This window comes from Argopecten irradians, chromosome 7, assembly GCF_041381155.1.
Source record: "Argopecten irradians isolate NY chromosome 7, Ai_NY, whole genome shotgun sequence".
Taxonomy (NCBI): domain Eukaryota; kingdom Metazoa; phylum Mollusca; class Bivalvia; order Pectinida; family Pectinidae; genus Argopecten; species Argopecten irradians.
The window spans coordinates 46,877,796-46,892,484 of NC_091140.1; the positions used below are offsets into that span (position 1 = coordinate 46,877,796).

The 14,689-nt window shown below is 35.8% G+C and overlaps 1 protein-coding gene across 5 annotated transcripts in view; it reads right to left on the reverse strand.

The window, feature by feature from the left end:
• Positions 1 to 14,689, reverse strand: part of LOC138326718 (uncharacterized) — a 34,067-nt gene that overhangs the window by 17,489 nt on the left and 1,889 nt on the right. Inside the window, exons 2-6 of one of the 5 annotated variants that reach the window (XR_011208943.1) lie at positions 11,124 to 11,215; positions 10,334 to 10,408; positions 10,031 to 10,099; positions 2,540 to 8,084; positions 1,869 to 1,998 (exon numbers count right to left, since the gene is read on the reverse strand). Coding sequence is in view for 2 of the 5 variants with exons in the window: in XM_069272733.1 (XP_069128834.1) it covers positions 8,022 to 8,084; positions 9,223 to 9,362; positions 10,031 to 10,099; positions 10,334 to 10,408; positions 11,124 to 11,154 (378 nt within the window). In the remaining 3 variants the exon portion in view is untranslated. Of the gene's footprint in view, positions 1 to 1,868; positions 8,085 to 9,222; positions 9,394 to 10,030; positions 10,100 to 10,333; positions 10,409 to 11,123; positions 11,216 to 14,689 lie in introns of those variants that run through there. The other 4 variants (XR_011208944.1, XM_069272733.1, XR_011208945.1 and 1 more) reach the window with 4 other exon arrangements.

The following is a 14,689-nucleotide window of genomic DNA, read 5'->3' on the forward strand; positions in this document are numbered from 1 at the left end:
TGTCTTTGTCAAAAGTGATTAGGTTTATAGACTGTGTATTTTATGTATTATGTATGTTGTATTTAGGTATGATTATGTGGAATGGCATTTGATGAAGATAAGGCAATAAATAAACAATTGAAATATAAGAAGTGTGACGTAAGTTTGTTTTTCTAAGAAACGAAACAGCGATGCACGCCGCCTTTTATAACCTTCGGTCCTCACCATGTGAGGACGTCCTCACCAGATGAGGCAAATTCCTCATCTGATGAGGAAAATATCCATATAAGGAAAACGTGACCTCACGTGCGGGGTCAACAGTAGCATTTACTACGACCGAGCAGCCGTGTCTAGACGATTCCTTCCGCAACATAGTGCGGGAATCTATCGATTAAAATACATATTTTACAATAAAATGTACCTCTATAATATAAGTAAAACCTTTCTTATTACATTTATAGACTATTATAAACTATAGAATGCTGAAAACGAACTATTACATCCGTACGCTTTCGAAGTAGTTCTCTCATGACGTTACATTGCTCGCCATGTTGAGAGTGGGAACGGGATGAACTAAGATAAACAAACCATGAGTTCAGACGTTTATAACCCGTAAGTAATAAGACTGTCATTGCGAAAATGATCTATGAACTCATAAGTTTTACACAATAGGCTAACAACTTCTAAAATTATCGATGATTACAATTTTACCTTGTATAATTAGGCTGTAACGAATCCCGTATACTAGTAGCAGTGTTGTAATGGCGACCGGGCAAACTAATTTTAAGACCCAGTAGACAAATAAAATCATTAAAAATCGAAAAGTGAATAGATTTACACAATTCCGTTTCTACAGTTAGAACAATAATTTTACTACCATCCTAATTAATATTGGCGTGTAATTATCGCTATTTATCATAAAAATAGTCGAGTAAACCCAGCCGAATACAGAGGTAAACAAAAATCAGCTGTTAAAAGGTCTCTCGATCTTGTTATAGTAAGATCACACTCACACAGTTTTCCATACCAATTTACCATGCTCAATACATAAGTTACACAAATTTATCTACACCAGAGATGTATAGCCAACATTCTCTATTCATACCCATCCGAAACTAGAATTATAATAAATATCCAAAACTGGAATTATAATTATCACTGATGCCTTGGCACAGGCCCATGCAAATCCAGACTCGCCACAGTATTAAAATGCTTATTATTCAGGGTGAGACTTAACATACATATATTTTTTTTGTAGTTAAGTGAGCAAGAGTAAATAGCAATGGGATAATGTGATATATCACTGTTGATCTTTCTAAATTCAGTTGTTTTTTAATTCATGGTCATTCATCACTACAAGCTTCAAGGCATAGCCTATATATCGCATTGCTTGTGTAGGGATCAACCAACTAAATAAAAAAAGACCTTCGAAATGGCCCCTGTGTATACAAGATTGAGCCCAGGATAGAATTTTAACCCGGCCGCTGATTGGCTGGCTAATTATGAATTTCAAAAGTAAAAATGTTTTCTGACAGGTAATTATTCCTAGATAGCCATAATATCAATTTGGAAATTCATATTGAGATATAGGTTCAAAATATCAATTTTGATAATGAATAGGTAAAAACATTAGAATTTCCGGATATTTTAGTGCAAAATGCGCCTGATTTCAATAAAGCTACCCTGGTTGGAGTTTGAGCAGAAGCACCCAAACTTTTTTTTTCTATCTAGTGTTATATGAGAACCTAGACTTTAATTATAGAACACAATACCTAACTAATATTCCTTTGTTTTAATAATGCAGTACAAAACTTTAACAAAGTTTAACACTGAGGTCTATGTAAAATCATTTAGTTGGTTGCTCTCTGTAAATGGAATACAATATATACCATTCAACTGTGTCGTCTCGACAAGCACTGCTGTTTTAATCCCTTTCTGCCTCAGCTGCTCTGCCTGATCTGCCATTAGTGCCTTTAGGGGTGATATCACAATAGCTGTGTGTTTCTTATCTGGATTCAACTGAATGGCAAAAGATGTTCATAATTAATTTACTTTTTACTTACCGGTACTTGTTTCGTTTCTTTTTAACTCCATGACATTTCAATTTCTTTTTATACATTAATGAAACAAACTTGTATACAATATATATTAGATAATTTACTATATTTTGAAATTTGGATGTAACTATATTTACTTTTCCACATTAAGCTGTGTTCAATTATTTCCCGGCATGGCGTGCATGCCTAATGTTCTTTCAGTTGCGTATGCAGCATATGTAATAGGCCTATATGTATGTGCCAGTACTTCATGTAATAGGCCTACATATTATAACTTAATCAGTAGAAATGTAAACAAAAAATTATCGCCGTGAACATGTATTACTTGTGTTGTTTTGGACGGTACGTGGCACTCTGTTTTCCTAATTTTGTATCAATGTAAGTTTTCTCAGAAAATAATAACCATGTTGCACTGTAAATTGTCCAACTTTAAACGGTTAAATTCGGATTAGATGAATCGTGTGTATTTTCATGTCAAGAGAAGAGAATGTGTCAAAACTCACCTCATTCAAAAGAAGTGGCACCATAATAAAAGTCATGGACTTTCCATACCCCGTAGGTAGCAAACAGAACACGTCCTTCTTGTTCATAATGTAGCTGATGACTTCCATTTGATGGGATTTCATTTCATTAAGAGAAAATATCGATCAAACACTGATTTTATCGCTCGCTCCATGCTGCTGGCCGCCATGTTTTACTACACTTTCCGTATATGGGCATTGGGTCCTTATTTGAAACCGGAAATGATGTCTGAACCGGATGTCAATAGTTTTACATAAAAATATGGCGGTCTTTTCAAAGATAAGTTTTACAGTAACACTACTGTTTTGAAATTGACGTCTTGTAAGCGGTAAGGTAGGTAATTGGACTAATTTTTGGGTTCTTTTTGTTAAGAAATGATAAATGCATGCGCCTGTATGCAAGAAATAGTTGGAAATTAAGGAATATGAACTATGAACTATGCCCGAGTGATTTTCGGAGGCAGTGCTCCATTACGACACATGGGGACCAATTCGTACCCGGCCGAAAGGTATAGTAGGCCGGGTACGTATATTCGTTCTAATCATTATGCAACCCTGTTCGATCTGAACATACCGGCTTCACACCATCGGCACATCAAGTTGTTTTGTAACTCAAAAAACAAAGAAATGTAATAATGAATTATTGTCTTGCTAAGACTTACACACATTTTTTGAAATACATGTAGTAGAATCCCTAAAATGAAATATGAAAACTGTGCAAGAGGACCTTTTTTTCTTTTAATTGCGTATGATTGTAAAGCACGATTCTTTTTCATCAAAACGTAGGTCTAAAGAGGTGGGCCACAATAGTTGTCCATTTTCACTACGATCTTATTTTGCACATAAAATTACCAGTATTTATATCAAAACTCCCCGGTTAATTTTATGTGTTAACTATAAATTACATTACATGCACAGTCGTATTACTACAGGGTAGACTGAATAGTATAGTAATACAGTGTACTTATTCATTCGTGAAAAATGACCTTATGTTTAACCCCTCACATGATACTCCACATGATATATTGTACTTGACATTAATGACATCATCATTTACATATAGTGACGTCATTTTACAGGTTATGACGTCAAAAATGTGTCATGATTTAGGGGATAAATCACGCTACCCAATAAGTCTAAACATAACATATTTTTCTCCGTGTGTATTTCCGTAAGTACTAAGACCTGTGGCTAAAATCCACAGGCATGTTGCCAGTTCCGCGATCGGCACACCGGCTTCCGGTAGTTTATTGTCTCAGATGACGTCACAACTCATCGGAACTCAAGGGAGGTAAGTCATAGAAAAAAACCTGTCGTCAAAAAGATGTAGGTTTCGCCCAATGAAATATAAAGACTACGAAATTGAAATTTATCCTGTACATAGATATAATCTTCAGATCATTTTCAATGCATACAGCGAACAATATGGGTGGTCAGTTGCCTAGCTTGACCAGGAAAATACTCCTCTAAAAATAGAGTGAAGTCAAGCTTTACATAGAACATGACGTATTTTTTTCCAAAACGAGGCCGCAGCAACAAACGGAAGCGTGCAACAAAAAGTCAGATGGCAGTGACAGTTTGCCACGACATGTTTAGTTAAAAAAAACCAAGAACAAATCGAAGTACGATGGACTGTTTGTACATATCTTTAGTCCGCTAAACCTGCCTATATTATTAGGCATTTTTAAATTATGTTTTTTTTGGCCTAATACATATTAGGCAAAAAAAAAAAAAAGCCTAATAATATAGACAGGTTTAGCGGACTAACATATCATATATGCTAAAACACTTCACATGTTACTTACATACGCTCGCTAGCTAAGTACACCAAACATACATGAAGTTAGTCTGCGGCGGTATGTGCGCAGGCATATGTGTTGAAATTTAACTCACCACGTGCAACGCCGTTACACGAGTCCCAACAGATCCGGGCAAGTTCCGCTTGAGATTTGGCTTCTGTTTCTTCTATCGCTACATGCCATCTCTGAATTTAATTCCCTATAAATATCCTAGGGTGCTACCGATTCCATTATAATTTCCTCCACTTTGTTGCCGATTCAGATATATTTTTTTTTATCTCACACACTTTCGTTCAGCCATTCTGTTTACTTTTAGTGCGTAACAATGCGCATGCGCGAAACTTAGACTACACAATCCATCGCAGCTACATTTGCATACTATTTTGTCTGACGGACACCGTCAAAAATCAAGGATTTCCTTCAAATTTGTATTCAAGACACATTTGTTCAATCTCAAACGTATAAAGAAATTAAATTGAGGTATTTTTGATATGTTTTTTTCATCTTTTCTTCCGTTTATCGGATTTTACAAAAAAATATTTATTTGGTTGGGCGAAACTTACCTTTAATTTTACTATTTAGAGACAAAATATCAGCAAATATCAAACTGCTATATGTTTAAATAGGACATACAAATGTTTCTAGCGTATTATCTCATTTTCCATGTCCCTTCTGTTTTTATCATCTTTAAGATCAAATTGCGAAAATTTTCATACGTGAAAATAACCGTCTCTACAGTATATTGAGCTATTGTAATCACTTTGGGTTTAAAATAATTTTTTAAGAAAGTAAACATATTTTGATGGAACTTGGTATTAGGTTAAATGCAAAATTTATACAACACATAAACCACGCAAAAAGGTATAAAAGACACGAGAATTGTTATTTGATGCGACATTTTGTTACATCCTATTCCAGTAACAAATCAAATGAAGAAATTATCAAGTTCTACGTAATCGAACTAAACCAGAAAGGGTGTTATTTTTGTTACCACAGGTTTTCGTTTCTCATTCGTCGACACCTCTCCGTATTACACAATTAAACTATATAAAATATATATAACTATATAACCACTGTGTTGGGTGTGTCCTCCTGGTCACGCCCAATTTTCTTTTTTTTTCTCTAAAGCTCGCAATCTCAACCACATAATTTGATTTCTATTAACTGTCAGTATGCTTGATTCAAATTGGAAAATGAGTAAGAAAAATTCTATTTTATTTTTATTTTTCCCATTTGTTTAAAAATAAAAGACCTCGATACTTTGTCCAATATTTCATATTATACCTTGATTTGCAAAAACAATGTACTGACTGTTTCTGTCATCAGAGTATACAGCTCATTAGGAATTTGATACCCATAATGTAATTGAAAAAGTAATTAAAATCTAATTACAATTAAAAAGTAAATTTGCACCAATTAAATTTATCCTATGCCTGAATACAGTTAATCTATCGTATTTTGGTCCTATCTTCAGTTCCTTAACTAAAGATTTCTTTATTTCAGGGGCGATAACTACAAAAATTGGAACTAGGAACTGTATTAAATAGGCAAGTTTTAAAATCTCCAACCTGTTCATATGATCAATGTAAAAAAGACAGTCTTATAACCTTTATAAAACCTATCCAATAAAATGAGTTCAGGTTAACATTGTTTACCATAAACCTTCACTACTTATACTTTTTGTCATGAACAACATACAACATTTAGGCTCATTGTAGGTCAACTTGTACATAATTAAGATTTTCAAACGACCTTATCTCTTTATGACAAAGTCTTCCAACAGAGGGCTATTATAGCTAAATACATATTTTACTGTTTATAAAAATGTGACAAATGTACATGTATATATATTTGTATTCAACATTTTACATTAAAGAGTAATAAGTACATGTATACATGAAACATTAGGAACATTTATGAAGGATTTTTTTCTATGGTTCATGTTATTTTATTTTTTAACTCCCCTAAATTGGGAAAAAAACTATTTAATATAACCCAAAATAGATTTCGGACTATCTTAACTCATTCACCCCTGTAATTTAATAGTGAACTTTTCCACCCTTTAAGTTAAGAAAGTTCAAATGTGTCTACAGGGGTGAATGATTAAGTACAAAACAAAGTGATCTGTTATTGTTGCATAGTGAATATCACATCGAAATATCAAAACAGTATATGGTAAAGGCTTATTATATAATAAGTAATAACAATAAAATAATAATAAAACAAAGGTTTTTAATAAATCACAGTAATAAGAAGGCATCATAATGGCTATAAGACCATCAAATAAATTTACCAAAATTTCCCTTTGGTTAGATGTATATATCAATAAACCTTTGTTATCAATAGATATTTCATATCATGGTGGAGAAAAAGAAAACATTGTTAACTCATTCACCCCCAAATACACATTTGGACTCTTCTAATTCAAAGGCTGGAACAGTTCATTTACATTTTCAGGGTGAATCAGTTAACATGAACATTGTAGGACAGTGTAATATAAAATATATAAATTATGTAAATGGAAGTGTAAATACATTTAATACAGTAACTGTAAATTATATATATATATATATATGTATATGCAACTAGATATCATACCCTAGTTTATAGTTAATAAGCAAGAAACAAAATTGTAGCCATCAGAAAAATGGTCACTGATAACAAGTAATGTAAAAAAAATATCTTCATTTAAAATCTGTAATACAATTACAATGTTCTTGACATATGCAGTATTTATAATATAATAAATTACAATACAACATAGTGTATGAAGTTTCAACAAAATCCATAAATACATTCTCAATTTAATGTCTGGAAACCAATATTTATGTAGACAGAAGACAGAGAAAACCTAGTCCTACCAGCAGACATATGTCTGTATGTTACTTGTCATAAAGAATCCCCATTAATATGCAAGATTGAATTATCAATCTTTCAAAATGCAGTAAAAGTACTAAAGGCAATACTGTAAAAGTACTTATTTTAGCACTTTTCGCTTTGTCTTTGAAGCATTAATTCATTTACAGTTTTGTAAAAGAGGTATTGCCGTTATTGAATCACCATATTGTGTTAATTTATATTGGCGATAATAAATCATAATTTACAGTTTTTTCACATTTGTACTAAAATTTGACTACGCTAAAATAAGTATACTTACAGTAAATTTGTCTCCCACAGACAAGCTGGAAATTGAACACTCAATTTATAAATGTAGACAATATTCAGAAAAAAAAGGAACTATTTGGCACCTTCTCGGCATATCCAGATTTTGTCCTGGTAGATGAAATTTAAACTGCCATAAATGTTTGTAATAGGAGCAGAACAATGCACAACCAGATTGAATTTAAAATCTAAGACCTTTGAACACCTGTCAGTTGGATTTTTGTTGAAGAAAAATATCTGCTTTTCAAATGTTTTTCGTTATATAGTATAGGCAATGATTAATAATTATATAGATATTAAAAGGAGACTGGTAAGTCCTGTGCACGCTTAAATGATCTTTGGCTGTTAGTCATATACTCTATAGATTATGGTGGCAACCATTTTGGAACCCATTACACTCTGTTTGGTTCCACAGTCATAGGATAGCAGACTATCCTAAACATCCAGTGAACGACCAGGTCTACATTATACTTCTGTATACTAGAGTGCTTGAAAGTCTCCACTCATAGGATTATACATTTCTGGTCCTGGTAATATGCCTGCCCCTCCACCAGCAACCACTGCACCTATAACATCATATTTGATTATAGGTAGATATCAAATTGTACAGGATGGTAAACCTGATGTAGGTTATATATAATCTGATTAAAATACATATCCTTATATATAGCCACTCCATTAAATAGAGAATCTGACAACATCCCAAAAGGGGTCATATTCAGATGACCTTTATACCATGTGTACTAAAAATTACATCCATTTTTCCACACCTTACTATATCAATTGAAAACAATATTTTGTCCCAGTATACATATACCAATAGCTTTGTTGTGCTCTTGGAGCGAGATGACTATGTACACGAAAATAATTCTGACAGGTTTTTTTTTAATTATTTTGTCCCCTACAATTCACTTTCAAGATTTTGCAGGCAGCAATTTGATAGGCCATTTCCAAAGGTTACCTGGACATGACCCCTAATGAGATTTTCTCAGATTCTCTTTTCATATGTAGTGATAAAAAGGATCTGTATTTCAATCAGATTGGGTAACATAGAAAACAAAATAATCAATTATGATTTGATTCATTGTTTCCGTATATATACTTATAAAAAAAAGTTATATTTACTAAATCAAAAACAACCAACAAGAGTTTCATTGGCCTTAATGGTCATCTGATTATTAATACAATGCAAGAAAGTGGAAGTAGTCAATGATATAAAAAAATTAGGGCTGTTACGAGTACCCGGTTACCGGTCGGGTTGGCGATGTAACCGGGTCAAAAAATGTGTACCCGGTTACCCGTCAAAATAGGACAATTCGTCTGGATGTACGTAAACAAGTCTAGAACTTATAATAAAAGTATTACAAAATCCAATTTATTTTTTTTGGTTTTCACTCACCAAGGATGATACCTTATCTTTTCAATACATTTTAATTCTCATGACCGTCTTTTGATGCGAGAACAATCTACTTGACGGACATGTGCACTTAAATTGGTCACACTATAGTCATATCCGATAACACAAGAGACCGTCCGAATGTAGTACTCCCTGTTGCGCATGTGCAAAAACATTTCTTCTGGGACTGGTATAGCTACAGACATGCTGGCTAGACTGCCACTTTACGGCAGCTCATTAGCAATTATGAATGTCAAATAGAAATGAAGTAGACACTTAACGACTGAAGCTATCTTTACTGAACTTACATATGATTTCATCGAATCTCCGTCGATCAACCAATCTTTCCAAACAGCACACACAACGTAACCCAATTTGTTACAAAAGCAGTAGATCTGTGTCGCATACCCGGGTATGGGTCCCGACCAAAATACTAAAATTCGGGTACCTGGGGACAAAATTTAGTACCCGTGACAGCCCTATAAAAAATGTAGATCAAATACCAAAGACAGAATTAGCTGAAAAAGTTCACCATTTCTTCACCTAACAATAAAGATATGCATACTAAGAACTCTACACTAGAAATTGTTAGTTTCCAATAAATTTGGGAAGAAGACCAAGGCCAATTAAATAAACAAATTTGAAGTGCTTCATCTATCTTACTTCATGCTCAATACCTTCATACTTTATACCATTAACTCACTGAGAATTTGTTTTCACCTATTTGACGTCTATGACATTTAAAATAGGATAAATTTTCAGCATGCTACAGGTCCAATATAATATCTCTAGGCCTCTTACTTATTGATTAGAAGTTTATATATTTTGAACTATTTGACCTGTGATCTTGACTGAAGTTCAAGGTCATTAATTTGAATAAACTTTGAAGCCCTTCATCCCAACAACATGCCATAGGCCTATTATCATGTCTCTTGACCTTTTAGTTATAAGAATTTGTTAAAAGATTTATCATTTTGACCCCTGTGACCTTGCATGAAGATCATACAATATCAATCATTTGAACTTGGTAGCCCTCATCCAAGCATGCTACCCTTGAGGTCATGTGACCTAAAAATGAAAATTTTGAAACTTGATAAGTTGAGAGGATGTACTCACCTGCCACAAACATCTCCCCTGAGTTAAGTGGAGGACCTCCACCAGGTACATTGACCAAAGGGGCAGGACCTGAGGAAAAACACCATGGTAACATATATATTTAGCTTTTGAGATGTCTGTATATATCACATTACTTTATGAGAAGCAGCAATTTAAAGGAAATGTTGATGGATGAAGGATCAACACTGGAGACACCACGCCATATCAGGTCAAGTGAGCTTAATCATGCAAGGAAGCATCTGCTTTAAGAGTTCTGAGCAGTTTGGTATTCTGTCCTCCTTTCATACAGTCAACAAAACTTACCTGTATTCTGGGGCACATTGTTGTACTGTGGGTCCCTTGGGTAAGAATTTAGGGCGGGCTTCTGTACTGTATGGTCTGCAAATGGTAGAAGTTGTAAAAATATCTGACTTATAATCTGACACAATACTAACCTGTGTTACAATCATGGATTCAACTACCACAAAATTGTCTCATTCAAAAGAAAATTTGATGTATACATATGAGAGATACAGTACCTGGTAACAATTTGAAATTTAAAAGGTTTCGCCAAACAAACACATTATTATTACACACCATGCATGTTCTGATGAGTATCATCTAATTATTATACATGTGTGTATTATGAAACAAAGTTGTTAAGGAATTACAGTGCAAGCAAAGACTCAAGCAGCTAGGTCAGTGATAGTTGGTCATAGGTCAAAGTCACTGTGTCAGAGGTCAAGTTTACTTGTTACCTTCTTTCATTTTAGCACACAAGTGATGAACATTTTGTGATATAATTGTAAAGCTGTTTAGAATAAGTTTTTATGACATCATAAACTGAAATTGTTTTTCATGCAAGTCCACTAATCAGAGGAGGTCAATGTCATCCAGTCAGAGCACGAAGTTTTGAACAAACATCCTGGTAAATTTCCTCTAAAATTTCATGAACATCTTTGCTTGATTTCTTCTTGACAACTATATGCACAATTAAACAGATTGTTACCAAATTTGGCCTGTAGCATCTTTTGGAGAACAGAAACCAATTAATGCATTTTTCAATACCACAGCTCTGCCCCTCCTCAAATCAAGAATGAGTGTATATACATACCATATTCCTTTTTTGTGCAAACACACCCCATTACTTGTATGGATACTATTTCTCCAAGAGGAATCAAGTCGACACATCCACGTTACATAGACCTAAAACGGATTGATACAATAGATTAAAGTCAGTATATTTAACCTAATGGTAAGATAAATATTCTGAAAAGTGTTGATTCAAGCAGAGATTTAGATAGTAGGCATAAGAAACTACCTCATAGTCTAACTAAACCAGGCCCGCCGCGGAAGCTATCCCAGAGTGCATCAGATTTCTAACTTACAGTCAAATACAGTCTAATGGACGCCATATTGAAACTACGCTTCGTCTGAGGAAGAGGTCTAGTATAATTCTATTTCTAGTAACAAATAGCCTAAAGTTTGCTCTTTATTGAAACTAGTATCTATTTGAATATTCTATTCTATTTTCAGAGGTTTTAAACAAAATCAAATGTTAACGTTAAAACTGGATCTTCTCATCCCAGCATGATAAATTCCTCGATCAGTACTGAATCGATTGTACCGTGAAAAATAAGCATAATAAAAGCATGTACTCTGATTTCAATAACTCACCAATTTCCATTTAGTTTTCAAATTTTTGTTGCTTGGTAAATTTTACATGATAGATTTTCAAATTGATTGAGTTTGTACATATTGAACATTTTGAATATTCTGTGGTAAAAGTGTACACAAATCATCGAAGCTACCCTAAATTTATAATGGCGATGATATTGTCCCGATAGGGTCGTGAACGATAGAATAACTAAAATTACACACTCTGATTTCAATAATTGACTGACTTCCATTTAATTTTTTTTAATATTTGTTGCTTGGTTTGCTTTTGTCCAAACATATAGAAACTTTAAAATTTGCTCAGGTAAAAGTCAAATTATCGAATGTACCAGCATATCATCGCAAAGACTTAAAAGTTCTAGAAATGCTTTGAAAGAAAAATGGGTCCTCCTGCACATTTTTCGTTCTTCATTCTAAAAAATTTTCCGCTGCGCGGCGCATTTCCTAAAACGTTCAAGCACATAATGTTCAAACTTTTAATAGCAGATATTCAATACACATGAACTACACTGAAAATGTCCATTAAGGGATTCTACGTACTACATTTGTATTTAAACAAGAGGCCCAGAGGGCCTGTATCGCTCACCTGGTTTGTAATGCCAAGTAATGTTCTAAATACAGGTTCATTGTTTCTTTTCTGAAGGAATTCGAATATTTACCTCTAATTCACCTACTGGGCCCTACCCATCCTGCCCCCGGGGGGTCAGAGCCAACATTTATAGAAGTTCTGTTCCCCTTCCCCCATGGATGTTTGTGGCCAAATTTGGTCACAATCCATGCAGAACTCTAGGACAAGTAGCGATTTATAGGATTTACCTCTATTTCCCCTATTGGGCCCCGCCCCTCCTGCCCCCAGGGGGTCAGAGCCAAACTTTATACAAGTTCTGTTCCCCTTCCCCCAAGGATGTTTGTGGCCAAATTTGGTTACAATCCATGCAGAACTCTAGGACAAGTAGTGATTTATAGGATTTACCTCTATTTCCCCTATTGGGCCCCGCCCCTCCTGCCCCCGGGGGGTCAGAGCCAAACTTTATACAAGTTCTGTTCCCCTTCCCCCAAGGATGTTTGTGGCCAAATTTGATTACAATCCATGCAGAACTCTCGGACAAGTAGCGATTTATAGGATTTACCTCTATTTCCCCTATTGGGCCCCACCCCTCCTGCCCCCAGGGGGTCAGAGCCAACATTTATAGAAGTTCTGTTCCCCTTTCCCCAAGGATGTTTGTGGCCAAATTTGGTCACAATCCATGCAGAACTCTAAAACAAGTAGCGATTTATAGGATTTACCTCTATTTCCCCTATTGGGCCCCCGCCCCTCCTGCCCCCGGGGGTCAGAGCCAAACTTTATACAAGTTCTGTTCCCCTTCCCCCAAGGATGTTTGTGGCCAAATTTGGTTACAATCCATGCAGAACTCTAGGACAAGTAGCGATTTATAGGATTTACCTCTATTTCCCCTATTGGGCCCCGCCCCTCCTGCCCCCGGGGGGTCAGAGCCAAACTTTATACAAGTTCTGTTCCCCTTCCCCCAAGGATGTTTGTGGCCAAATTTGATTACAATCCATGCAGAACTCTCGGACAAGTAGCGATTTATAGGATTTACCTCTATTTCCCCTATTGGGCCCCACCCCTCCTGCCCCCAGGGGGTCAGAGCCAACATTTATAGAAGTTCTGTTCCCCTTTCCCCAAGGATTGTTTGTGGCCAAATTTGGTTACAATCCATGCAGAACTCTAGGACAAGTAGCGATTTATAGGATTTACCTCTATTTCCCCTATTGGGCCCCGCCCCTCATGCCCCCGGGGGTCAGAGCCTAACTTTATACAAGTTCTGTTCCCCTACCCCCAAGGATGTTTGTGGCCAAATTTGGTTACAATCCATGCAGAACTCTAGGACAAGTAGCGATTTATAGGATTTACCTCTATTTCCCCTATTGGGCCCCGCCCCTCCTGCCCCCAGGGGGTCAGAACCAAACTTTATACAAGTTCTTTTCCCCTTCCCCCAAGGATGTTTGTGGCCAAATTTGGTTACAATCCATGCAGAACTCTAGGACAAGTAGCGATTTATAGGATTTACCTCTATTTCCCCTATTGGGCCCCCCCCCTCCTGCCCTCGGGGGGTCAGAGCCTAACTTTATACAAGTTCTGTTCCCCTACCCCCAAGGATGTTTGTGGCCAAATTTGGTTACAATCCATGCAGAACTCTAGGACAAGTAGCGATTTATAGGATTTACCTCTATTTCCCCTATTGGGCCCCGCCCCTCCTGCTCCCGGGGGGGTCAGAGCCAAACTTTATACAAGTTCTGTTCCCCTTCCCCCAAGGATGTCTGTGGCCAAATTTGGTTACAATCCATGCAGAACTCTATGACTAGTAGTGATTTAAAGGAAATGTTGACGACGGGACGACGGACGGACGACGGACGACGGACGCCGCGCCATGACATAAGCTCACCGGCCCTTCGGGCCAGGTGAGCTAAAAATGTGTCTTAAAAGATTATACTTTGCTTATATGTCTTAGCAAGACAATTAATTCATTATTATTTTGAGTTCAGATCGAGCAGGGTTGCACAATGATATAACGACACAATTATCATTTCTAAATGCATGTTACTTTAAATCGAAAAATTACCATGGTAAGAACGCTTTAAAATCATTAAAATACATCGTAAAACTCATCTCAGCCATTCTAAATCGTAATATTTTTTTCTCGGGGGAAACCCCTGGACCCCCCAAACACCAAAATCTCGCGCCTTCGGTCGCTCATAAATTCATCCAAATGCATCGTAAAACTCATCTTAACCATTCTTAATCGTAATATTTTTTTCCCGGGGGAGACCCCCAAACCCCTCAAACACCAAAATCTCGCGCTCGCAAAATTATCAAAATACATTGTAAAACTCACCTCAGCCATTCTAAATTGTAATATTTTTCCCGGGGTCGACCCCCAGACCCCAAAATCTTGCGCCTTCAGCGCTCACACGCTAATTTGGCCAATTTGCATATTCATT